The sequence below is a fragment of the Strix aluco genome, chromosome 5 (assembly GCF_031877795.1).
Source record: "Strix aluco isolate bStrAlu1 chromosome 5, bStrAlu1.hap1, whole genome shotgun sequence".
NCBI lineage: Eukaryota > Metazoa > Chordata > Aves > Strigiformes > Strigidae > Strix > Strix aluco.
Window position 1 is genome coordinate 20,202,282 of NC_133935.1, and position 27,113 is coordinate 20,229,394.

General features: G+C 41.3%; 2 protein-coding genes across 2 annotated transcripts in view; both read left to right on the forward strand.

Annotated features, from left to right (window-relative positions):
* The first annotated feature begins 3,077 nt into the window (after positions 1 to 3,077).
* On the forward strand, positions 3,078 to 12,599 carry STRAP (serine/threonine kinase receptor associated protein). Its single transcript, XM_074826294.1, has 10 exons — positions 3,078 to 3,339; positions 4,466 to 4,601; positions 5,335 to 5,416; positions 5,679 to 5,751; positions 7,393 to 7,489; positions 8,919 to 9,056; positions 9,626 to 9,762; positions 10,546 to 10,695; positions 11,262 to 11,327; positions 11,665 to 12,599. Exons 1-10 carry the CDS (start codon positions 3,228 to 3,230, stop codon positions 11,724 to 11,726), a joined length of 1,053 nt encoding a protein of 350 aa, XP_074682395.1. The 5' UTR covers positions 3,078 to 3,227; the 3' UTR covers positions 11,727 to 12,599.
* Positions 12,600 to 13,567: 968 nt separating this feature from the next.
* DERA (deoxyribose-phosphate aldolase) overlaps positions 13,568 to 27,113 on the forward strand; it is a 56,524-nt gene continuing 42,978 nt past the window's right edge. Inside the window, exons 1-3 of the mRNA XM_074826295.1 lie at positions 13,568 to 13,607; positions 22,846 to 22,943; positions 26,460 to 26,607. Coding sequence (XP_074682396.1) covers positions 13,577 to 13,607; positions 22,846 to 22,943; positions 26,460 to 26,607 — 277 coding nt within the window. The 5' untranslated portion in view covers positions 13,568 to 13,576. The remainder of the gene's footprint in view (positions 13,608 to 22,845; positions 22,944 to 26,459; positions 26,608 to 27,113) is intronic.

A 27,113-nucleotide genomic window follows, 5' to 3' on the forward strand; every position in this document is an offset into this window, starting at 1 on the left:
CCCTGGAATGTAGAAGGAAAAAAGTCTGAGACCACTGCTAAACAAACTGGCTGACTGAATTAAGAATGATATATCCTGAGTTAGACCTAGGACAAACTTCAGAGACTTTCAATTACTATGTTCTGTCTTAGTATTAAAGATTCAAGAAAAAGTGTAGATAGCTTTATTTTCAGTATTATTTCAGTATGTCATAGTTCCCCAAACCAATGAAGGTCCCCCCTGCTTTGTAAAATTGCAATTTGAGAAGTCATATCCTTCTGTATCACTGTTAAATCTAGACTCTAAGGGTCTGATTCCTATACTTATCCAGCCATGTGGCTGTACTATTACTGTACATAGGAATGGAAACACCTTCAGTGCAGATGGCAAAAATCAGTTTCTGGAAGCCACTGCCTGGTACAGAGTAGGGCAGTGAAGAGGGTGAGAAATGAGGCCAGAGAGGCCATTTCTGGGGCCAGTGGGGAAGTGTCAGGCTCTAACTGGGAATCAATCAAGTACCTACTGCTGGAAGGAGATACTGGCACTGTGTGGGATGAGTGCTCATGTAATCATCTACATGCTTGTACTAAATCCATCTACCAGCAGATTTATAACTTTTATAAAACTGGGCAGTAGCTGATAACAATCAACACACAGGTTTCTACCTAGTATAATTATTTTCCTCAGGCTGAAACACAGCAGTTAGCATGATGCCTAAAGTCTGCCTAGGTCCCATAGTACGTATCAAAGACCTTTTTTAAGGATCTGGCTTCAGTGACACCCATCATGTTCCTTACTAGAATCTTCATGTTCCTGCAGCATATGAAAAACTTAATTCATAATACTACTCTATAGTTTTGCTGGGTCCAGTGGGATTTTTAATATGTCTAGATTTTATAGGTTTCACATCTCCATGATTTTTCTCCTTTTCTGCTTTTCAGCTACTTACTTACTGGCAAATTGGAAATATTTTTGCCTTTTTCTGCCTGTTATAGATTTTGTGTCTTCCTAAGTAGATGTCATATTGTTGCTTTGTGCCAGTGGAAAATCACACTCTAATTTAACAGAAGACAAAAACAATCAAAACTATGAAATCATCAAAAATAAACTTCCCTAAACACAATCTTCCCTTTCTTTCCCTTCCTCAATACTGAATTTTAAGCAGGTAATTTAAATTTAATACCGAGTTTTTATCTTTACTGATCCTTAGGGTTTTTTTTTCCACTGAAAAAGTTGATAACATCAGTTACCAGAACAGTTTTTAAAAATGTAAACCCAAGCAGCATTTCTAACTAGGAGACACAATCCTAAATTTAGATTAGCTTTTGAAAACTGTAAATGTAAATGTAATAAATCTTTTGTTTAGTGCTGTTTTAAATATAAGCTTAGATAAGGGATCTCCATCTATCTTTCCCCCTAGTTTCTGCCTCATTCCTATAAATGTACTTTTTTGGTGTGCAACGGCTGTACTGAGAATCAAAACAGATATACAGTTAGGAACGAAGAAAAAAATGGCAAGGAATAGGACAAAGAGAGAACATACACAAGGTTTAGAAGACTAAGACTGATATACCATGACATTTTGGAAACACTGCTATAATACAGAGTGTAATAAAATTGCATTTGACTTTTGCACTCTGAAGTTTTAGCGACTCTATTGAATAAAAATATTTTATGCATTAAGCTCTTAAAGTATTCCTAAGGATGGGATAAAATACAGAAAATTCCTCAGTCACAAATAGTTTTATCAAGAGAAACACACGTTTTGGAGATTCTGTTTAAATATGAATTTTAATGTTAAGAGCTTTCAGAGATCCATTTGAATTCCCCATGATTACAATCTGTAGTCTAGGAGTTGATAGACTCAGCTATAGGCCTGTGTCAAAGCACGGTGAGAGATTGGTATCACTATTAGGATAAAATCCAGAAAATCTCAAAAATGCTGAAAAGGTCTATGTGGTATTCTGTGGCTGTGCGTGGAAGAACTGGAAATGTCAGTTACAGCAGTAGTATGCATGAAAATGGGTCATGAAATTACACCATCATTAGGAGTTATTTTTGAGAACTCTGAAATGATAAAGAAATACCAGGTCAGAAACTGAAATATAGCACCCATCCTTCAAAAAGAATCTGTGGAAGACTCAAGTTGTCTTAAACTTCAATTATCTGTTAATGATTTCAATGCTTTTCCTAGTTGAAAAAGGAGGTGGCAATCAATCGTTCTGATTTCTTAGCCTGTTGAATGAAGAGAAACACCACCTCCCTGTTGACACATCTTCAAGTATCATCTTTAGGATGCTTCTGAGGGCAAGTCTATACACTACCACTGGCTTGGCTCCCTTGTCTTTTATGCAAACCCAGGTGGGTGCTACTATGTATCCTGACATCCCTACATCCCCTCCAGTCTCTCTTCCAACCGCCTCCCGGATGGACTGGTTTATTGGCTCCTGCAGTGACCGTGAGGGGAACTAGTCCGACAGAAAAAACTATGCTTCCTTTTGGTAGGCTTAATTTGCTGCTGGTTTAGGAGCCCGAAGAGATCACAGGAACACCCCAGGGGCACAAAGAACTAACTGGGAAGGAGCTGGGCACGGGGGCCTGAGGAAGGCCATGCCAGCACGGGCATTCATGAAACCCCAACTACTGAAAAACAAGTACAAGGCTGGGGCCTGCTGGGAACTGCTGTAGAAGAGCTCCTAATCAAAATAAAGAAGCCTTGAGGAGCCTCGGACCCTCGGACCCTGGCGCCAATAAATTATAATTCCTTCAGAACTGGGACGAGGGAAGAGAGCCGGTTGTCCCATTCGCGGGGAGCGCCGCGGCGGCAGAGGCCGTTACGGCTGACGAGCAGTTCGGCACGGCCGGCGGGCGGGAGCGCTGCGGGCGCAGGGCGGGCCGGCTGCCCCGCCACAACCCGCCGGACGCAACACGGGCACACCCAGCTCCGGGGGGACGAGGGGGGCACCGCCGCTGCCACCCCCCGATGACCGGCCCGGCTCCCTCGGCCGCAGGCCGCGCGGTGCCGCCCGCCCTGCGCCTGCGCTCCCCACCACTTCCGGCTGCGCGCCCCCGGCGGACGCAGCTTCCGGCCCGTCATTTCCTCCCCCGCCACCGTGATCGCCGCTTCCTGCCCGGCCGGAGGGGACTCGTGTCCCTTCCCTGGCTCCGTGCCCGCCGCCCCGCCGCCGCCCCGCGCCCCTTTTCTCCCGCGCCCCTTTTCCCCCGCTGCCGGGGCCGCCGCTGCCGCCATGGCTATGAGGCAGACCCCGCTGACGTGCTCCGGGCACACGCGGCCCGTGGTGGATCTGGCCTTTAGCGGCGTCACCCCCTACGGCTATTTCCTCATCAGCGCCTGCAAGGGTGAGTGGGGGCCGGCCCCTTTGTTTCAGTCGGCCCGGCAGGGATGCCCTCGTCCCCGGGCTGTGTGTGTGGGGAGCGGGGCCGGGTGGGCCGCGCCTCCGCCCCGCCGCTCGTAGGCCGCGCGTCGCCTTGCTGAGGGGTGTATTGCTGGGGCGGGCGGGAAGGGCCGAGCGGCCGGTGCTCGCCGGGCCAGTTGTGCCGGGGTGCCCTGCTCGTCCAGTGAAACGCTGGTACTCGTAGGGTAATACCAGCTTAACGTGTTGCCGAGTGAAAAGGGGAGCTGACTTTTGTGGTGCTTAGTTACCGGGTTAGCCTGGGGGGTATGGAAGCCCGCATTCGCCCAGTTTGGATCCAGACTGTTGTGGGAGGGAAAACGTCCAAAAGATTTGTTTCGAAAACTGCCTAGTTCTACCGTCTGAGGACATAGGCTGTAGGTTTTAAAGTGAGCTCCAGTTTAACCAGAGCATCTTCCTGGGTAAATTGATGAAATGATGATGTCTGCCTCCTTTCCCGTGAAAGCTCTTCTGATTACGTGAATAGCATTTCTCCATACGTGTATACGTTAATCTTATTCCTGTACTCATAAATTGGAAAGGATATTCCTTTCTGCCTTGGAGTGCTTCCAGTTCAGGTCTACATCTTCTTGTGTGAACAACTTGTTAATAGTCTCCCAGAAAAAATAATCCCAAGAAAGGCATTCTGTTTCATTTTTACAGCATCTCTGTATGTGTTTTAAACTTATCTGATTACAAAGACAAGACATTTCTGAGTACTGTTAGTCTGAAAATACTGTTCCAAAGTAAAAAAAAAAAAACAACAAACAACTGTCCTGCCTGAAGAAAACTTGAGTAAAAATAAAACCTAAACAAAGTGCTCCTTTCTACCTCCCTTCTACCTTAACACAAACATAAAGAAAACTTTTGTCTCATTTGGAGTAGTATTTTAATGTCTACACAGTTTTAGATGCATGCAGCTAGTACAGCTGCATAGCTAAACTCTTTTACAAAGAATAGCTTCATAAAGTATGTGGTATTTCCACATGCTGGTGCAAGGGAATCTTTTTGTAAAACAGCTTCCTTTTTTTTTTTTACCATGTTACCTGAATATTGGTTTTGTTTTTGTGAAGATGGTAAGCCTATGCTGCGTCAGGGCGACACAGGAGACTGGATTGGCACATTTCTGGGTCATAAAGGTGCTGTTTGGGGTGCCACTTTGAACACGGATGCCACTAAAGCAGCTACAGCAGCAGCAGATTTTACAGCGTAAGTGATTAACTGTCTTTGAAGTCTGCATTTTGATTGCAGTGTTCTTTCATGACATATAATTGTAGTAAATTACTGATTAATTTGTTTTCCTTTAGTAATTGTTCACTTATTGATGGCTAGCCAAATTAAAACTTAGCTTCTTTTAGGTTCTTGAAAGCAGCTACAGTTAATTCTGTCATGATGAACTACTATGATTGCTTCTTGATATATATATACTTAATTACCATACCAGTTTGCTAGAATAACGTTTCTGTGTGGCTCTGATCTCTGGACTGCAGTTATAGCAGAGTTGAAAGAGTGATTTTTATTTTGCTTCTACCAGTTAGCCTCTTTCTATTACAAAAAAACTCTGTGAAAATTTTAGTAAATTATTTCTTTGTTTTTCATTATTTGTTTTTGCTGTTTGAGGCATACGTTAGTATTTGGCAAGTTGAATCCTGTTAGTAGAGGGCAATCTCTATTAATAAAGTTGCAGAGAACTGCCTTTGGCTTAAAACTAAAATGCTAATTAGCCTGCATTATCCTGAAGAAGAGGATAAAGGAAAATGGTGGGATAGTGCAGAAAAAGCTTTAGTAAAAACATATAAAGTATTCTCATTGGCTGGGTTATGACTTATAAGAATGTAGCATTTATGATAAAATGTTATGATGGTGTCACAAAAGATTGCTTACAAACTAATCTGACTGTCCTGGTTCTACTAAAATATAAATGTTTTCTCTTGCTGTCTAGCAAAGTGTGGGATGCTGTGTCAGGTGATGAACTAATCACATTGGCTCACAAACACATTGTCAAAAGTGTGGATTTTACACAGGTATGAAAAACCTTTATATCTTATTCACCAGAGAAATAAGCTCTTGAGTACGTTTTGTTATTAGTTACTTTTCTACCTTTTATGCGTGTATCTTAACAAGCAAATACTCTAGCATACCACTTCTAGTTTTTAAGATTGTAGTTTAAATGTAATAATTGTGTTAGAGGCTGTCTGAGAGAAAGAACTGTTATTTTAAGACTCTTAGATGAAGGCTGGTATTTTGATTCAAAATAGAGTTGACCCTTTATAACTTCTGTTTCAGGATAGCAATTATCTGTTAACAGGTGGACAAGATAAACTGTTGCGTATCTATGACTTGAGCAAGCCAGAAGCAGGTGAGTCTGCTCTTAGAACTGATTCTCGTTTTTTGGAGTTAAATAAGAGTTCTGAAATTAAGAGCTACTTTCTATTATGAATCATGAAAGACAAAGTTGAGGATTGTTTTACAAATGTAGTGTCTATAGCCTTGCTATAGTAAGATAATCTGTATGTTTTAAGTTTATGCTTTTACAAGTGAATTAGAGTTTATTTATAATGGACTTAAAGGATAGCATGTTTCAGTTCAACGCATACTCATTAGAATTTTTTTTTTTTGCCAGTTAAAAAAACTGGCTGGATGGCCGGGCCCAAAGAGTTGTGGTGAACGGAGTTAAATCCAGTTGGCGGCCGCTCATGAGTGGTGTCCCCCAGGGCTCGGTTTTGGGGCCACTCCTGTTTAACATCTTTATTGATGATCTGGACAGAGGGGATCGAGTGCACCCTCAGTAAGTTTGCAGATGACACCAAGTTGGGTGGGAGTGTTGATCTGCTCGAGGGTAGGGAGGCTCTGCAGAGAGATCTGGACAGGCTGGAGAGATGGGCTAAGGCCAACTGTAGGAGTTTCAGTAAGGCCAAATGCCAGGTTAGGCCACAACAACCCCCAGCAGCGCTACAGGCTTGGGGAGGAGTGGCTGGAGAGCTGCCAGTCAGAGAGGGACCTGGGGGTGTTGATTGACAGCCGGCTGAACATGAGCCAGCAGTGTGCCCAGGTGGCCAAGAAGGCCAATGGCATCCTGGCTTGTATCAGAAATAGCGTGGCCAGCAGGGACAGGGAAGTGATCTTACCCCTGTACTCGGCACTGGTGAGGCCGCACCTCGGTTCCTGTGTTCAGTTTTGGGCCCCTCACTACAAAAAGGACATTGAATTACTCGAGCGTGTCCAGAGAAGGGCAACAAAGCTGGTGAAGGGTCTGGAGCACATGTCGTACGAGGAGCGGCTGAGGGAACTGGGGTTGTTTAGTCTGGAGAAGAGGAGGCTGAGGGGAGACCTCATCGCCCTCTACAGCTGTCTGAAAGGAGGTTGCAGAGAGCTGGGGATGAGTCTCTTTAACCAAGTAACAAGTGATAGGACAAGAGGGAATGGCCTCAAGCTGCGCCAGGGAAGGTTTAGACTGGATATTAGGAAGCATTTCTTTCCAGAATGGGTTGTTAGGTGTTGGAATGGGCTGCCCAGGGCAGTGGTGGAGTCCCCATCCCTGGAGGGGTTTAAGAGTTGGGTTGACATAGCAGTTAGGGATATGGTGTAGTTGAGAACAGTCAGGTTAATGGTTGGCCTAGATGATCTTCAAGGTCTTTTCCAACCTTGTGAGTCTGTGAAATAAGTCTAATTAATTAAAATTTAGTCATGTGAAAGAAAAAAGACTCCGCATATCTAAGTGTGTTCAAATTCATGTTGATACTGAACTAATGATGATTAATATGAAGTAGAGAACCTTGATGTTAAACTAATGAAGCTTTTTTAAATTTAGGCAATCATGTACCCAGTTTACATTTATTATGTTTCTGGAATAAGATCTACAAATAAAGTCATAAGTGCTTGAAGTAATTTTATAGTTTCTAGTAAATGGAAATCCATATAGCTTAAGAAAGCTCCCAAACTGCTGCATGACATTATTTCATTTTTTGATATGTATTAAAATATTTGGCGTTATTTTAAGAACCTGATGTTGTCAGCGGACATACTTCTGGCATTAAAAAGGCTTTATGGAGCAGTGATGACAAACAGATTCTTTCAGCTGATGATAAAACTGTCCGGTAAGAAAAAGTAACTTTCAGTTTTCTAAGAATCTCACTTTTATTTATTGTCATAATCTCTGTGAGCAGATAGTTAGGCTTTTTGGTAAAAGATATAAGTAACACAGGTTATTTGATCCTAGATTATTATAGCTGCATGCCTAATACATCTTTTCTGCTGTTAGAGATAAAACTGTTGTAATAATTCTTATTTACCCCATAAACATATCCTCCCTGATAAGAGTAGATTGTCTTTGAGATCTGCATAGTAGAATAAATTATGCCTTTCATAATCCTAGAGAAGATGAATTTATAGATGAGGTCTTGTGCATATGCATTGTGCTGAGGTATTGCTGCCTTGTCTCCAGCAATCCAGCCTTGAAAGACACACAAGGTGTGGACTAGCCAGGCACTGGGATAAAAGACTGGGAAGACTATCTGGAAACACTGCTGTGTTGATAGACCTAGCCTTCTTGCTCTGCCATGCTGATAAGTAGGCTTTAGTGGTTTTATGCCATGCTGATAAGTAGGCTTTAGTGTTTTTATAAGATGGCTCATCCAGTCACGGTTAAGTGTTTTACTTTATGCCCAATTGGTAGGAGATGTGCTGAAACCTAGACAAACCTGGCTGATGGGGAGATGAATTGACAAAGACCCTTCCTCAAACTATGCTGAAACTAACTTCCTCAAACAGAAGACTGCTTCCTCAGCTTTCTGGCTGATATGACCAGTGTCACCTCCTGCCTAGCTGACTCACCACTCTTTCATTTATGGCACAAAGGACAGAGAAATAGAACAGTCTTTTCTGCTTTGTGGAAAGAAGGATGTGAGGGTGAAGTCACTGGTGCAGTTTCCCTGTAGTCTGCTTCCTAGCTCCAGTTCTTTTCAGTTTCCTGGTGTTCAAGATAGGCAGGAGCCTAGTCTTGTTTATTTTCTCTGAATTGTAGAAATAGAAATACAGCAGTCAGCCAGTGAACAAAGACTCTTACTTATAACAGAACAATGTCATTTCTTTTCTGTTTAGATAGCTCTTGTACCGCTAGATAGAAAACTATTATCGTAAATGAATTTCTGTATCTTTGTGAGGTAAAAAGGCAGAATAGAATCGTCAAGCCTTGTTTCTTGAAAGCTCTATTGCTCAGGAGACTTAAACCAAGATTTTTAATCTCTAAGACAATCCTTGAATAGTTAAATGGTATGTGTTCCATTTAATGTGGTTGCATTAGGCTTCAAAAGCAGCAGTATTTTAAAGTAAGCATGTCTTAAAACTTTGCCTAGGTGAGAATGAACATAAGGATGCCACTGAACATCCAAAGTACCTGTGGAGTCAAATCACATTCTTTGTTAGGTGGCTTTTTTGATCCAAATCTTGCCATGGATGGGAGCTGAAAAATTGTTTGATTTGCTGAAGTAATCTGAGAATCTTGTTTCCTTTTTGTTTCCTCTTAAGCCTCTGGGACCGGAGTACCATGACCGAAGTGAAGGCACTAAATGTTGCAATGTCAGTGAGCAGCATGGAGTATGTTCCAGAAGGACAGATACTTGTGATAACCTATGGGAAGACTATTGCTTTTCATAGTGCAGAAACGTGAGTCCAAAACACAGAATTTTCATAGGTTGAGTAATGGGCTTGGTTGTGGGTGAAAACTGACTGTACAAGCCCAAAATCACCAAGTTGTCAGAACTGGTATTAGTGGACATCTTTGCTTGCTTGCTATCTTGTCAGAGGCAGAATGTGAAGCAACTACCCTCTTCTAAAATAGTGAACCCTAACTGTCTGTAAGATGCTAGACTGTAAAGGTCCGGTGCCATTTTTGTATTTCACGCTAAGTATAATTGTGGTTAAATAAGTTTCAGCTGGAGTTCAGTGCTTTTCAGAGAACTATTTATATATCTTTATGTTGTCTTAAGAAGGCAAGTTACATGCTTAAACATATTCCAGAAGGTAGTTCTGAAAGTGTGAACTTTTGTTTTGCTTATTCTGAACTTGTTTCTAACTTGATGAGTGTGATTTGCAAGTATTAAATCTTGTTTTAGAAACTGTGTGTGAGTGTATTCTATTTTTCTTAAAAGCAGTTGTGATTAGTAGAATCACAGTTTCTTTGCTCTTAGGATCTTATTTTTGATGAGCTTTGTTAACAAACTTTTCTCCCTCAGCCTAGAACAGATTAAATCATTTGAAGCACCTGCTACAATCAATTCTGCATCACTTCACCCTGCAAAAGAATGTTTGGTTGCAGGTGGTGAAGATTTTAAACTCTATAAATATGACTATAATACAGGAGAAGAATTAGGTATGTTTGTCTTCTGTAATCAAAAATGAGTTCTGAAATGGGTATTAGATTAATGAATTAATGACTAATAAATGAAACTGTTGTACTCACTTAAGGCCTTAGCATAGCATGCTTTGCAAGAGGATGAAAAGGTGTATTATCAGTGAAGCATTTTTTCCTATCTCAGTATACCTAATGTTATTCTTCTAGAATTAATTAAAGCCTCCATTAAAGAGCTTTTTGCACCTATTTAAAAAAAAACCTTGTCATTCTGTATTGCTGCAATAGCAAGTTGTATGTTGTGTCGTACTGTAGCATTCGTTAGATATGTCTAATGAGTTGCAACTACTTGCATCTATGAAAAATGTGGGGTGTGTATGTTCTTGTTAATGTTGGCCAAATATATTTTAAAAAAAAGTGTATTTCTAAGTTTGTTTGATCCTGTCCTCATTTAAAATTGTACATGTGGAGTGAGTGGTTGAAGGAAGAGAGCATGTGTACTCTGTGCTACTGGCTTGTGTTGTAGTTTTGCCTAGAATAAATAAGCACCTGTTTTCTTGCAGTTAATAAAACATTAATATGTTACCTAAATTGAGATCACTGAGATAACAGTCAAAAGAAGCTTTGTTTTGCATCAGAAGTTTAAATACTGAGAAAGTGTGTGTGTGTGTCTGTCAGTGTCTGTCATGTCTGTGTGTCGTTGTCATGTCCCGTCCGTCCCCGTCCCCCCCCCGCGTTTTTACTTACTAATTTCAGTTGTTTGTTGAAATTTGAAATTAATGGTTTTGATATGTTTTCTTACAGAATCTTACAAAGGACACTTTGGTCCAATTCACTGTGTGAGATTTAGCCCTGATGGAGAGTTATATGCAAGTGGCTCTGAGGATGGTACACTAAGGCTGTGGCAGACAACAGTAGGGAAAACCTATGGTCTTTGGAAGTGTGTAGTCCCTGGTAAGTGTGTGCTTGTTCCTGGTGAAACTTGCCTTCTCCATGTGCACTTTTAAACTAATATATAAGTGGTAAATATAAGCTGAATTTCATACAGTAACTGGACTGTCTTCTGAGGGTCTCTATATGCACTCAAGTCTGTTAGATTTAAGGATTTACTTTTTGTAACTGTCATTTAAGTAATTAACTTCAAACCCGTAAGATTATTGAATATAGACATTTTGTGGATAGTTAAGCAGATAGTCTGATGTATTTTTGTGTTAAAGAGCAAGAAATATGAAATACCTCTTTTATAAGTCATAAAGAGATAATCTCTAGAAAGAAGTGTGGATGATAGTTTTTATGTTGTACTTCGGTGCTCTAAGCTTTGGGGGTGGGTGAGGAAGCAATGTCTAGAAGACTGTGAGTATTCATTAATGGAATTGCTTACCCAATTATTTATCCACAACACAAAATTAAGTGGAAATATTTTTTGTGTGTGTGATTAAGCGGGGGGGGGGGGGGGGGGGGGGGAGCTGAAGGTATTGACTGGTTTGGTTGTTTTTTTTTTTCTTCCCTCCTCTCTACAGAAGAGGAGAATGCAGAAGCAGCAAAAGCAAGGACCACCCTTCCAGGAACTGCAGAGGAGGAAATAGGTAATTCACTGAACTGCCAGGTTCAACTCAGCTGAGTGTTAAAAGATCAGTTGAGATGGTAGCATTCTTTAGTATGGAAGAAGTAGTTTTCCCCAAGTACCTTCTGGGATTTTTCACTCTTCTCAAAAGATCTCTGAATACATTTTCCTGAAAATGACCATGTGGTGAGTGTCAGACTAGTGACTAGAGCTGTGCAGACTGAACAGATGGGGTAGAATAACTGGATCAGGTTAAATGGGAAAGCAAACTGAACTGATCTTTAAGCAATCCCTGCAGCATTTCTTTGGTTTATAGATCTATGGTGAAGTTAAATAATATCCTTTTTATTTAATTGCAGAAGATCTTCCCTCTGAAAACTCTGATTCGGTGTACAGCTCAACTCCTGAAGTTAAGGCCTGATTATTGCAACTGTTACGCAACATATGGACGTATGAGACTAAATCAAGTGAACAGTGATAAACAGCAGCCTTCCAGAGCGTGTTCTCTACATAAGGCAAAGATGGGCAGTAATTGATGAGAATGTGGTGGAACTGGCTAGGTGTTGTCTGTAAGAGAACTGAGTATCCAAAAAAAGACAACGAGTAGTAGAGTTTTGCTATCTTTTTAGCATAACTGCCTACTGTCTTTTCAAAGAAGTGTGCAAGACAAGATCCAGTCTCTCCAATTTCAATTAGACTCATTGTAGTGTGTTTTCTTTATTATGGAGAAGAGATACAATGACTTTTACCCATTTCTTTTTCTTGAAAGTTGGAACATTTGGCTTTAGTTTAAAAGAAGGGATTATGTACTTAAAGTATTTGTTTCGGGTTTTGTTTCGTTGTACGCTGCTTCTGAACATTTAACTGTTTTCAGTTGTCTAAATAAAATGCCTCTCAAAACTTGTATGTTACAGTTGAGCCTTGAGTTCATGGAATGGAAAAGCAGCCAAGTTAATTACGTAATCCTTTCTAGCATCTTAGTTTTGTACTATATAGAAGGAAAGCAAGAAGAATGTTTTAGTCTTTGGTATAGAGGGTGGCAAGTTCTTTGATCTGTAAGCTTTGTGTCTTTTTATTCTTTTAAAGTTTGAATGTAAACATGAGTCCCTAAAATCTAAAACCAGTGAAAACTTCTAAATTAAACATGCTGCCTGAAATATTTGGTTGTACGTGAAAGTCTCAGAGGTTGGCTATGAATCTGTATAAAGCTTCGGTTTAGTCCTCCAGACTGGATAAAAATACTCTTTCAAGGTTAAAAATCATATTTTCTTCATTAAAGAAAATATTGCCGTTCTTCCACTTGTCATTTCCTTTAATGTTATGCTGAAAGGTTTACATAATGCTTTCTGTATGGAAAGGAGAAAAGTTATACAGAGGTATATTTATTCATACACCTTTTTTTTTTTTTTTTTCTTCATACTTGCCCCTACTGTTCTTTTGGATTTTTCCTAAGAGTACAGTAATGCTATCATCTTAGAAAACTGAAACTTAAGGTTTGAAAACTGGGGCATAGATTGTAAGATGGGCAATTCTGTCTGAACATAAGAAAATATTTCATGCCATGTTTCAAGAGTTTCATAGAGATGTCTGGAACAGCAGCTTTAAGATTTCCGAGCTGTGACCCTTTGCTGCTTGGCATCATGATGTTGTGAGTTTTTGGTTTCTTTGCTAGCGCTGAGCAAGTAGGGCTAAAGTTGCAAGATGCTTCATCTAAATGAGAATATTAACAATGTTTAATACTTTTTTCATGTGAGTTTGTGTCATTACAACTCTGGAAAAAAGTGAGGGCTGTGGAGGTGTTGGTGGCTTTGTTACGAGACTTTGATTTTGCAGGTGTTAATAGAAAGCTTTACAAGGTCAGTGAGTTTATAGAGCTCCCCGTGTATGTGTAACACTAGTTTCTACTTGGAGATTTAACTCGAAGAAAGTGGAAGTTGCCTGGACTTGTTATCATTAAGACAGCAAATTAGGTGTTACCACTAAGGGAACAGACCCTCTTAGAAATTCCGCCCCCAGAGTGGTCTCTCACCCAGTGGAGGTTGAGGGGTGGGGTAGGCCATGGAGACCTCTGCAACCAAGGTTACCGACCGCTCCGGTGTGCTGGGCTCGGTGCTACCGCGGGCGGCGGGGGAAGGCCGTGCCCCGGGGCTGGGGCTGGGGCTGGGGCCGGGCCCGCGCGCCGCCGCCTCCTGCCCGCGCGGGGCGGGACCGGCGAGGCCGAAGTCTGCCCACCCCGCCCGCGGGGGCGGAGAGCCGCCGGCAGCGCGGGTCATGGCGGGCCGAAACGCGGGCACCGAGCTGGGTAAGGGACGGCGGCCTGCGGGGAGGGCCGGGGCACCCGCCCGCTGCGGCTCCTCCCCCGCCACGGGGGCCGTGGAGGCGGGAGCCGGGAGCTGCGGAGCCGTGGCGTGCGGGGTTCCCGAGGCGGCAAACCGGGGAGCGCCGCTCGGGCAGGGCCGCCCGCCCTGGGAACGGGCGGAAACGTGCCGGGGAGTGCCCGGCTGCGGGGCGGCCTCCTGGGCGCGCCTCTCCCCGCCGCCTCGCCGCTGCGCGTGTGAGCCGGGCTGCTGCGAAACCTTCTTTTTCTGAGAAGCCAAAGGAGAAATAGACTTACGGCTCCTTTAGATCCTTTAACGTATACTCGTGAGGTATAACCGGGAGGCCTGGGGGAGGCTTGTTTTCCCTTCTGTGCTCCAGGTGAAACAGAAGTTGGGGCTTGCCGGTCACGTGTGGCCTGGGCTGGAGAGGCTCCGGGTTGTAGGAGGGCGGGTACTGCGGGACTCGGCAGTCTCAGGCCTGTCACAAAGCTGGGCCCGGTCCCCTCTTGTGCACCTTTCTGGTTCTCACTGAATAAACCTCTCCCCCCTTTCTCCCCAAGAGGTTCAAAACAGTTTCTATTAGTTGGATTCTGACTTACAAACTCGGGACTTTACTTATCTTTCTCCTTATTGCTTGCTCTCTGAAGACCAGTGAGGATTTTGCAGGTGGTCTCCAGGCCCAGAAGGTGGCTGTGCCTCAAGGGAAGGCAGAGAGCAGCCAAGAAAGGGTTTCTCTGACATTGCCTGGCTGCAGCACCTCTTCCGCTGATGGCTGGGGGTGGGGAAGGAGAAAGGTCTACTACAGCTTACTGACTTCACCCAGCTAAACCCAGCTGCAGTGGTGGAATGAATTAAGGTGGTCAGCCTTCCTACATTCTGCTTTTAAGGTATGATAATTTGGTCAATATGAGTAGGTGGACAGTTAGGTGGAGGAGACACAGGGGTGGCATCATGGAAGATGGGAAGCAAAGAACAGCTGGTGTGGAACAGGGAGATCTCAAAGTTAGCATGAGCAGAGTTCTGGAGGCCATGTTACATGGTGTCAGTGGCTATGCTCCTGTCTCTAGCACAAGCAGGGGCATTTTTACAGAGCTAATATGCAGGTTAAATGATTAGCCTGTGGACAACTGAGAGTTGACTGTTTTCATTCACCAAAATTGTTGATATAACTCCTAAAAGTGAGCTGTCAAATTGCTCTCTGATACACTTATTTGTGGGCTGCTTGCAGGGACAACTGAGTTTCAACTGTAGCTGTCTGAACAGCATTGTTTTGCTGACACAAACATAATAATGTAGTGGCAAAACTTCAGTGGCTGTTAGGAAAAAAGCTAGCACGGAAGTTTGCAAATGCACTCCAGTTACTTTAAACTAGGTGTGTGTTGTGCTTTTTCTTACTGTAATTTTATTCTTACAATTTATTGTTGATATGCGTGGGGAGTCCAGAAACTTGAATGTGAAATCAGTTCAGTTCTTATCAAACAGTCAACCTCTGCCGGATAGGCATACATGTAAGGAAGGCTGTGCTGCCAAGTGGGAAATTATTGGAAGAGACAGGTGACCTGATTAACATTTGGCCAGATCTTGATGTACAGCTGTAGTCAAGGGAAAAGTATTCAATGTGCAGCTGACCAGCACAACATAATCATTGGTTTTCTGCACCCACTAAAACAAGTATTCCAAATCTTTCCAAATATTTACTATAACTCTTTCTTCTCCTGTAAGTAGCCCTCCCCTGCCCAAGAGGCAGGGTCAACTAATGCTCAAGATTATTAATGGCGAGCACACAGGGATGAATGTCTTCAGGGCTGCACCATGTGGCCTCTTCCAGCTGTAGCTGATTTACCTGGAAAGGCCACCGCCCTCAGCTTATCCACAGGTACTTGCCATCGCTTCACAGTGATCTTTGTTTAAATTAGTTGCACTCAAAATGCTTTGGGTTAGATGTGCAGGGCAGGCATAGTAGGTGAATGGTGTGGCCATAACTGCGTTTGTATTAAGTGGCAGCATACCTGCTGTGGCTGTTTCTAACTGCTGGCTGCTTTAAAGGGAGAGCTGACTTTCCCTGCCATTTGCTCTCTCATTAAATACACATCTGACATACGTTAAAGACTATATTTAAGTAAGTTGCTGTATCGTAGTGCTGTATCTTAGCTGGTAGCAGTACTCCAGGACATGTTAAACTCTTGCCTTTATCTTTCATGATCTCCAGCAATACACACATCTTCTGTGGCATAGGCACTTTGACTTCTGAAGGTTTTGACAGCTTGTGCCAGCAGCTTTAACCGTAGTTCAAGTTATTTGCCCTGTATTTCACAGAGCATTCTGTAGGATTATAGTTTTCTAACAGGGCCGCCTAGTGATAAAGTATCTTTTACTTAAAAGTGTATTATTTGAGTCCTTTTCTCTGTGTCTGCTATTTATGTGCTTGCTACCTGATGTCATTATTTAAGCAAATTTCTGATGCTGCCATTAGAGAGCATCTATCTGTTTATCAATGACAAGCCAAACTCTTACCAAATCATGGTGTATAATGTTTTCCCATGTGATTTTTTTTTTTTTTGTACAATAAATACATTTTTGTAAAAGCCCTTAATTAAACTTTTTTGTCTGACTGTCTGTCTTCTTATCACTGTTCCTTAGTAGAAGAACAAGGTGTTTACTTGGAATAAAGAACAGGTACATGTAACACAAATAAAAAGACACTGATTTACATGAACTAGTCAGAGGGTCACTAGTCTAATACAGTGATACATTTGCCATCTGACAGTTGTGTAAAGAAGGAGGTTAAAGAATTTTACAAGTTTGTCATTCCACAGGGACTGTTTGCGGCGCCATTCTTGGGTACTTGGGTTCACCATGATGCCTGCAGGGGCTGAAAGGAGTCTGCCTCTCCTGCTCTGCTCCTGAGGACAATGGAGTATAATGGACCAGATGCTTTATATTTTGTTATGTTTCAGAAAAGCATCAGATGCAACTTTTTAATGTGACTTCACAACAAAATAGTGAAACACATCAATGAGCATCTGCTTTGTAGTGTAAGCTAGTAGCATACTCCTTTGGTTTAACTGAGGGGATGCAGATATCTGCTACAGGGGTTTTGTGTTCCCTTCAGATGGAATTTTGATGCAACAGCTTCAGAAGTTGTGGAGAAAGACAGACATTCAGTAACCTTTGGTAGAGGTAGAAAATGGCACGTAGGATAACACAGCTTGTTTGTGTGGAGCATGAACTTGTGCCTAGACACAAGTCTTTCTTCAGGCCACTCAGTAGAGAGATTGGAGGGGGGAATGGCCTGAATTATAACACAAGGTCACATGGCAAAACAACAGCGCAGTTGATTGCCAGTCATATAGTTTTATCATTTATTGTATTGGTAAAAGAGTCAATCATGCCTGGCCAACCTAATTGCCTTCATAGTAAAATGACTGGATATATTGACAAGGGGAGAGCAGTGGATGTAATTTACTTCAACTTTAGCAAGGCTTTTGACAGTCTTTTGGAATATTTTGTGTCCAAGTTGGGACATTTGGATGGGTGGATGCCAAAATGGTTAAAAACCTGATTGGATGGTTGGGCTGAGAAGGTGATGGTCAATAGGTCATACTCTACTTTGAGACTGGTACTGAGTAGGATAATGCAGGGGTCTAGCATGGGACCCATCCCATTTAACATTTTTTTCAGTGACCTTGCAAGAAGTGATGGACTGCTTGCTCATAGAGTTTGCAAATGAGATTAAATTAGCCAGATCATTCAGAGGGACCCAAACTGACCAGGGACATGGGTCAACAGGAGCCCAGTGACACTGAGCAGGGCTGAAGGCGGAGCCCTGCCCTAGGGAGGACGGCCCCCGCAGCCACACAGGCTGGGGGCTGCCTGCCTGGAGAGCAGCTCTGCCCAAAGGCCCCGGGGGCTGGTGGACATCAAGCTGGGCACGAGCCAGCAGCAGAGGTGGCCAGTGGCCTCCCAGACCATGCCAACAGGGACACAGACAGGAGCTTGTGGGCAAGGAGGGATCATCCACTCTGCTCAGCACTTGCTAGGCCATATCTGGAAGATTGTGACCAGTTTTGTTGCCTCCCAACAGAAGAAAGAGATTGATAAACTGTCACAAGTTCAGCAGAGGGCCACCAAGATGGTCAGGGGCTGGAGCACCTGCCCTGGGAGGGAGGACAGGCTGTGGGAGCTGGGCTGGGGAAGCAATGGCTTCAGAGGTCATAACAGCAGCCTGCTTATCCCTATGGGGAGTGTACCAAGAAAGAAGAGCCAGGCTTTTCATAACATTGCATGATGTGATGAAGTGAGACAGCAGGCTTGTCTTGAGACAGAGAAGTTCATACTGGATATAAGGAAAAGCTTCTTCATGCAGGACAGTCAGATTGTGTGGCAGGTTGCCCAGAGAGGCTGTGCAGACTCCATCCTTGGGGCCTCTCAAAACCCAACTGAATAAAGCCCTCAGCAGCCTGGTCTGAACTCAGAACTGACCCCGCTTTGCACAGGAGGTTGGACAGATGACCTTCAGAGATCTTCCAATCCAAATTCTTCTATGATTATATGTTTTTTTACCTCTGTGTGTGTGTCTTGTGTGTGTGTGTGTGTATATATATACATATGTATTCTGAGTAATGAATAATTAGTTACAGTTGTTTTGCAAAGTATGTTCTTGGATTCTAAAAAAAAAATATCCGTGGTGCTCAGCCCTTCTAGTTGAAGGGCCAGAAATACATTCATTATATTTCAATTGATATTTTTAATTATAGTTGGTATTTCTGAGCCATTTACATGTGAGAGCTAGCCTGTTGGTAAGTGGCATTTAGATAATGAAGTCTTGCATCTCTTTTCAAGATAGCGTAATTTTGTTCTAATATATTAATAGCTGGTTTTAGCCTGTATTGTGGCTCTGTTTTTAAAGTGTTCCTTTCTAACACCTTTTGAATCTGCTGGACAATTTTAATCAAATTTGGAGAACAGATAGATGTCTCAGAAATAAGTAAGTCACTGGGTGAAGTGACTGAATTAATCCCTCTGTTGAGGGAAAGGCAGACACAGCTCATCAATTACAAGACTTCTGATTACATCTTTTTTTGAGGGCTTTATGCAATTAACAATGTCCTGTTTTACTCCATAGCTGTAAGGACCATAACAGGACAGCTGGGTTATTGGGGTGAGGAGAGGTCTCTGGAGCCAGGGGAGAGAGGAACAGCAGAGGACTTGGACCTTCAGGAAATCAAGCTCCCATTGTTCTGCTGCTTGCTTTCTGAGGAGAAGCTTGTCAGCGGTTTTCAAAGTGCTTTGGAGGATACCGTGATCCATTTCATGTGATCAACATGAACATTGTGTGATTTCACTAATGTCACGAGATAGTAGAGCTGATTTCTAGTTCAGGACTCATGCCTTGGTGTCATGGTTTGAGTGTCTGAATGCTGATGACTTGGAGATGGAACTTGTCTCATATAAGGAGGAGCCATCTGAAAATAAAATAGGTTCATAGCAAGAATCACTGTGAAAAAATAACTACAGCTTCTGTCTTGGAGAAACTGAATAATCAAACCTCTAAACAGCTTACGTGGTAGATAGCTGTAACGAGACCTGATCCTGAAGCCTTTTCTCTCTTTTCAGTGGCTTTGCTTGGCTGTGTATGGCCAGCTGGGGTCAGCCTGTGTCCAGCTGAACACCTGATTTCTCCACTAAAGGTTCAGGACGCAGTTTCACTGCTTCTCCAGAAATAACAGCTTTCATCACTTCCCTTACCCATTTTATCATGTGTTCATGGTAAGAGCAGGAGCACACATGCTGTTTCTGGCACAGAGCAGGAAATAACCTGTTAAGGGGACAGCTTCTTTTGGGGACAGTGCTGCCTTAAAATGCTTGTGAAACTACAGCCTCAGGCATTCTTGAGCTTTCTGTTTCACCATCTGAAGGGATGCCATCTACACTTTTTTTTTTTAAAGCTTCTGGAAAGCCTAGTCTGTTTTATGAGGGATGTGTTAGGTATCTTAGATATTTATGTAATTATACTAATGAAGCGGTTTTATTTATTGTTATATGAGGAAATGCTTGGTATTTTTGGATTCATGGTCTTCAGAGAGGAGCTGAATTTCCTGTTAAGGTTTTGAATAGGATTTTTTCAGATGTCTTCAGAGAAAAAAGTAAACTTGAAGAGTGATTACAGAATATTGGCTAATTAGCTGTAGTGTAACTGCTTTAATTACTTTTATCCCTGAAGCCACATGACTGTGCAGATGACTAGCAGATGACTTATTTAAAAAAAAAAAAAAAAAGACGTGTTCACACTGCAAGGTTAATGAGCCTAATTAAATATAGTTTTCCTTAGCCAGATACTAAATCATAAAGCTTGGAGGAGGGGGAGAATCCAAAAGCAGTCAGTTCTATTTCAAATAATGGTTTTATTCTGATTTTTAATGAAAAAAAAAAGCTAGAATTGTGAGTGATTTTTCTGAATAGAGACATTTACATTTAAAGATTTGGTGAGACCTCACATGGCAAACTTTGAAAGTCTATTTAGAGACAATTACGCTGAGACATATTTGTTTTCACTTGCCCACTGCTTTAATTAATGGAGAAGTGGGCTTGAATAAAAGGTCTGTGTTAGATAGAAGTCTCCATCTGCTGCTGCGTATTACCAGAACCTTTGTCCTTCCTCGCTGTGTGTTTTTTTATTACACCATTTTATTTCCTTTAGTAAGCTGCATAATGTTTCACATTAAGTTGTACAGCCAGGATGGAGTTCTGAATTTTTTAAAAAATATTTTAATTTTTTTTAAAGTTTTCTGCCTGTGCTGTGCACAATGGATTGATAGTCCACATTCAAAAAAATACTTGGAGTTCCAAATTCTATGGTCATTCAAGGAAACTTGCATCTCAGGCACAAAAATTAGATATTACACGTTACCAAATTGCCATGTGTCAGCTACCTCCGTGACTAGTCTTGAGTTATTTAAAACAGAAGGTAAAATGTGTTACACAGTGAAAAGGACTTAAGCCAGTGAATTTCAGCATATTTTCAAAGAACATGCAATCAGCTATTGCTGATCAGCTGATATATGGTAACTTTCACAGGTGACTTTGCGCAAAGCAAAAGTAGTAGCTTATTTCACTTCCACTGTTCTTCCTCATCTTTCCCTGTGGACTTTGTCAAATATTGCCTATAGTGGCCCCATGGGAACTGATTTATGATCATGTTGGAGCCTCAACCTTTTAGCAACTGCAGCGGATGTAGAGGTCTCACTAGCTTGTATTTCAACTGTCTGTGTTTCTATGGTTTGCATTTATTCATATTCAAAACCAAGGAAAGTTGTAGCCATCGGTTTTGTTGCAATACCTTTTCTCACCTTCTTTCTATGTGTTAGCTGAGCTTCTTGCTGTTGGGGCAGAGCAGATAAGCCTGTGGCTTTGAAAGTGGAGGGAAGTGATGAGGCTTTGTTGTTCAGTTTGCAACTTTGCAAGCTCCTCCTTTTCTTTGTTGCCATACAGTGAGACTGATGCTAAATTCTTAAAGAAATGCTTAAATTCCTTAGGATTCCTTTGAAATGCCTTCTTTTGATTTACTTTTTCTGATTTTGGCCAACATTTTGACCTTATAGGTACTGCTCATTAAATTACTTGTATGATATAATAGGAAAGTGGTAGCAAGGTGGCTTACTATGCTCAGAACAAGATCTCGTTTAGCTGTGTTTCATGCCTTTGTCCTGCATTTCCAGAGTCATCTTTACCCTAAATTGGTTTCTCCAGAGCTTTTTGTAAGTCTAATTGCGAAAACAACTTGTATTTACACATACTTTAGCCACTATACTAGTTCTGCACTTTCTTTGGCTATTAAAACTATAAAGTAGGAAGAAAAAAATTTGAGGATAAGATTTCTGTACAAAATTAGTGATTCTGTTGATTTTTTTTTAAAGTTTTAAACCTTTTTCAATCAGTGTGCTCGAGGGAAATGCAAGTTTAATACAGTACTGAAGAAGACTCACAGAGATGATACGATAATTTAAGTTACCCAGAATTATTATCTTAGTATCTAAGCCCATGTCCATATACTGACCTTAACTGATGGTGATATTTGATGGTCGATGGTGATGACTTGATGATGATTGGTGATTAATGATTGTTGATGCTGTTCTCAGAGCATTTTCATGGATTGTTATATGATTAGAAGAATTATATATGTTTTGGGATATGAGAGATTTTAAAGATATTCTGATTTCTTTTTCCTCTGTAGGTCTGCGAGAAGTTTGTGTTTATTAACATTCAGAATTACACTTTTGGTTTATCATACTAAGCAGAAATTTCAAGATTCAAGAGCCTGGACCCTCAGTTCTTTATCTGTCAGTTACCCTTCTTTAAGCAGTGTCCAATTTTTGGTGCTTCTGTTTTTAGACAGTTTCATTATTTTAGTATACATTGAGCATCTGCTTCTCCTTGGGTCTGGTTATTGTTTGTAGATACTGAAACTCATTGAAATTGTGAGCTAGGCTGTCTTCAGTGGTCATCTGAAGGAATTCACATGTTGAACATGTTGCCCCCGAGTCTTCTGGGGTGCTTGGCAAGGTGAGCACTTCTCAGGCAGGCATGCATCTCAACAGCTTCCAGGCAGGGATGTTGCCCAGGAATTCAGTGCTTTTGGAAACTTGTAGTTAGTCAGGCCCTAGTAGCAAATTCAGTAGACAATAACAACCCAAATGCTTTGTTATGAAAGTGTCTGTGCAGAGGTTTTGGTGACTGTGTGGGGTACAGTTCCTGTAAATAAAGGGTCATGCACACAAAAATGCTGTTGTATCCTGGGTGCCAGCAGGCAAGCAAAGGACTGAATAAATGTTACCATATTTTGAAATCAAGAAGTAAATCAGCAAGCAATGGCAGAAGGCTGTTTTGTGGTTTTTTTTTTAATATACTGCATGTATAATAAACTTAATAGTCCAGGACTGGCAACATAGTGTCGCTCAGCAGCAGTAAGTTAATTCAGTTGTAATGGCAAACAAAACACTCTGTGTGAAACATGCAGTTCACAGATCATACCCTAACAGAAGTTAATGCTATTATGATATTTTGGACCGGTGTTAAGTATGCAAGCCCTTAAAAGGACGTAAAAGCACAACATGCTCTTCAGAGGTCCCAAACCAAGCTACAACTTTCTTCTGAAGTCCCACACCATATATTAAAAGAACACAGAAATAGATGAGACTTTTTCTTCTTTTTTTCCCACCCCAGAACTTGGCTGGATGTCGAAAGTGCATGTGAATCGACCTGCAGTTGTGAGGTATGCAGAACGGATTAAAAAATGGAGAACTGTGAAAGGTAATTGGCAAGTAAGTGCTCTTTTTATGCATTCTGTTCCTGTATTTTTAAAGCAGTCACTCTCCCTCTCCAGGCTGCAGTATTGAATTTTTTTTCAAGATGCATGTAAACTTAAAAGATGTGCTTGTCTGTGTCTTATTTTAATAATTTGTATTTGATGATGATGGGATGGAATAAGGTGACGTATTTATCCAAACAAGTTAAAAACCTTATAACTCATGAGTGGCAAAACCGCAAATGAATTTAAGTCATCTTTATTCATGAGTGGATTAAATTGTATATTACTATCCCACCACATTTATTCTGTTTCCCAGACAGACTTCTCTGCACGCTGCGTTCTTATTTTTTAATTTTAAAGCTGTAAGATATAATCGTGGTCCCTGTCAAGTTTGACCTACCTGGATGATTTTTCTTTACTTAAACATCCCCAATATGTGTGATTTCTTTGCTTAACTACTTCTTACCTAAAGCTTAAAAATTCTGACTGGCTATGGCATTGGAGGGGAGAAAGGAAAAAGAAAGAAAGAGAAAGAGAGAAAGAGAGAAAGAGAGAGAGAAAGAGAGAGAGAAAGAGAGAAAGAAAGAGAAAGAAAGAAAGAAAAGAAAGAAAAAGAAAGAAACTAATGTTAAGGAGACTGACTTTTCAACTCTTGGGGATAATGTAAATGATCAGTTATTGTCCATCTTAGTATCAAATAGGTTCAGGTAAGCCACCACTAAATCTGGTGCTGCAAATGAACTTTTCTTCAAAGCTATCTTGTATTCATTGAACACATACATTTAATGTCTCAACTGTTACTGTCAGCCTTTGCTGTTATTGACCCCGTGGCAGAGCTGGCAGATACTAGCCCAGTATGCATTTTGGTTTCTCTAGTTTGTATGTGAGAATGGTAATGCAAAGCCATCAGGTCAGCAGTGTAGGCTAATACCTTCTGCAAAGCAAAGCAGGTGAGGCATGGCTGCATGGTGGTTCAGCAGCAGGAGAGGAAGCACTGAGAGGGGAACGGCAGGCAGAGCTGGCTGCAGGATGCTATAAGTGCTTTGGCAGCATTCAGCCAAGGGCAAGGTCTGGGAAATGCTGTGGAGCAGACCTGGAACTCCCAGTGAGCTCTCAGCCGTGGGGTTGTAACTGGTGTCCAAAGACAAGTTGATTCTTCATTCATAAAACAGCTGTTCTGCAAGGAAATGTGTGTGATTCCTTCCCTCTGCATGCTAAACAAGTTGTTTACTTCCAACAGTAGCTGTTAATGTGGAAGCAGGAGGAAGGAAACACTCAAGGATCAATCTTAACAGTCCAACATAGTATAATAAAGCAAGAATCATTTAATTATACTTAATTCTTAAAAGAGCTGTTCAGAATCATTGGTATCCTCAGCTTAGCATGTCGGGCAGCCATTCTGTGGTGGCTGAAGCTGTGTTCATAATGAGTACAGATCTTGCAGATGACATTTTGGGGATAATTTGATGTAGCTATAAGATCCTACTGGAAGGTGATAGAAAAAGGCTTACTTCCTGTTACATGAACCTGAAAGTTTGTGCTTTGAATGTTATGATTAAATAAAAAATGGACATAAACTGAGGAAGGTTAGACATCAGCTCAGCGTTTCTCAAGAGTTTCTTATGCATAAAAAGTCACTTGATACCAAGTTTGGCAGTCCAGTGACTCTGGGTTGGGAAATAGCGCCAGTGAGAAAATCCAGAGGGTATTCCATAACATCGGCCATCTTCAGATACATCAGGAATGAAGAAGTTTTCTGATTTGGCCGAAGTTGCTATAGAAAGAACAAAGAAATAGAGAACCACAGGCTTTGATTACGAAGAATAATTGGGAAGAAAAGGATTTAGTATCACTCCCTCAACATGGCTGTAGTTCAAATGTTTAATTATTAGTAACAGTTCTCCACTCTCCTGTGTAGTAACACTGGTACTGAGCTACTCGAGTAAGGTTTTATTTTGAAGAATGCCAGAAGCATCTCTCCTGTATTTGAACACTGTCATTGGAGGATAGTCATGTGCTGTTCATTTCACAGGAGATGATTTTGAACCTTTACATGTTTGAATCTAAGTAGCACCACACACTCAAATTTTGAAGCCCATTCCCCAAAATACACATTTGAAAAACCCTTTTAAAAAAATGTTCATACCAGTTCTTGGAACTCTCTGACTACATCTGTCTTGATGACTTTATGATTCATGTCATAAGAGATGAGACAAAAACTCCCTCAAATGAAGGATAAAATACTCCAAGTAAAAGAAACTTAAAACCATTTAAAGTGAAAAACCCTTCTGAAGTATTATAGGATGAAAGTTAGAAACAAGCAGTCAAGCTTAGACTAACAGAGGCCAGTAATGGTTTATTACTCTGTTCAATCACCCCAAAGCAGCTTTCAGTGTAACATTTACTGAAGATTCAGAAAGACGACTCCTATCAGTGAAGTATGAAGGGTTTGTAGGCTGCCAGCCACTTAAGATTTGCAGAGTAATACCTCCATGCAGAAGCAACAAGTTTTGCTGCCTATACTGACCAATCGTGTCACAGAGCAGAGAAGTCAAGAGAGGAACTTTATGGTCTCAAATGGACTTTGCCATTGCAAACTCTCCCCTTGTTGAACAAATGCCCACTAAGAGATGTCAGCTTTTAGTGAAGCCATTGCTGTAAATGAGAATTTGCTGGAAGACCTTCAACAAATATTTCAAAATAATGTCTTAAGGTCAATTCTTGTTCATCAGAAAAACTCCAAAAATTTTTAGTTGTGTTTCTGTTCCATTCTCTGATTAATAAGTCTTTTAAAATTCTGTAGCGTTTTCATCTAAAGAGTGCTTTAGCCTTGTCACTTAGTTCTTGCTTTTATTTTTTGCACCAAATAATTACAGATGCTTTTTATTCCTGATTCACACAAAAGCAGCTGGAAACATCTGGAGTCTAGACCCTAAGTTTTAAGAAGTCTGGTTCTTACCCCCACTGATTCCATGTTTCGCTCTCACAGCAGGAGAAGCATGCAAACGTGCAAGTGTGCAAATTGCTGATGTGTAGATTCATTTGCTTACTGACAATTGCAAACCTGTGCTCCTCTGGAAGGGTGTGTGTAATTTCTCGTGCATACAAGCCTTAAAGATACAGACATACTGTATAGAATGGCACATAACAGTGGGGTTCTTCACGTAGGTGATGTTTTTATCTTTGTCTTACAGAATTAAATTTAAAACAAGATACTTTTTGTCCAGGTGAAAATGTTTGTCTGATTCTTACAGAGTCCCATTCGGTAGTTAGCTTTTGCACCAAAAATTGGAATTTCATCCTTTGATTCTGAGAGAGTGGATTTACTGTGCCAATACTGCTCAAGACATGAACAACTGTCAACCCTGTCTGTCATAAACCACTCTTTGCATATCCTCCACGTTTTATCTCCTGTGTTTCCTCATTCTTAGAGTGAGAGCCAGGCTTCTGATTCCTGCATCTTCTAAGTCAGTTTGGCTTTGGAAGTATAAACTGAAATACTGTATTCCTTGCTTCACTCCCTTTGTAGGCTGCTTGGTTTCTGAAAGCTGTCACCTGTATAGACCTTACCACTCTTTCAGGCGATGATACTCCTTCAAATGTTTACAGACTGTGTTTTAAAGCAAAGCATCCCATCAGAGAGGATCTGCTGAAAGCCTTGGACATGCATGATAAAGGTATGATAGTTTTTGTTGTATGTATTTTGCAGAGAAAATGTCTACATTTCCTCATTATTTTTTCATGCATGATAAAGGTATGATAGTTTTTGTTGTATGTATTTTGTAGAGAATATGTCTACATTTCCTCACTATTTTTTCAATTTTCAGAAAGCTGTAAAAATGGCCTCCTTCTTCCTATAATGGAATCAGTTATGGTAGGCAGTGCTGCAGAACTAATAGTTCTGAGAGAACAAACTAGGTCCTATATGGTCTTATTCAAAGCAACTGTCTTAAGTTCTAAGTGCAAAATACCTATTCCTTTGAGTTAATACAGGAATACAAGGAGAAAAAAAAACATTTTCAGTTTGGCAGCCAAAGTGAAGCATGGACTCAGGGCAACACTGTAAGTTATGATACCTAATGAGCAAATTTGATGTGGAAGCCAGAAGTGCATAACCTCAGTGTATGTCTTTTAATAACAGTGCACTAAGGTGAAACTAATTGAGCATTATGTTAATCTGCTT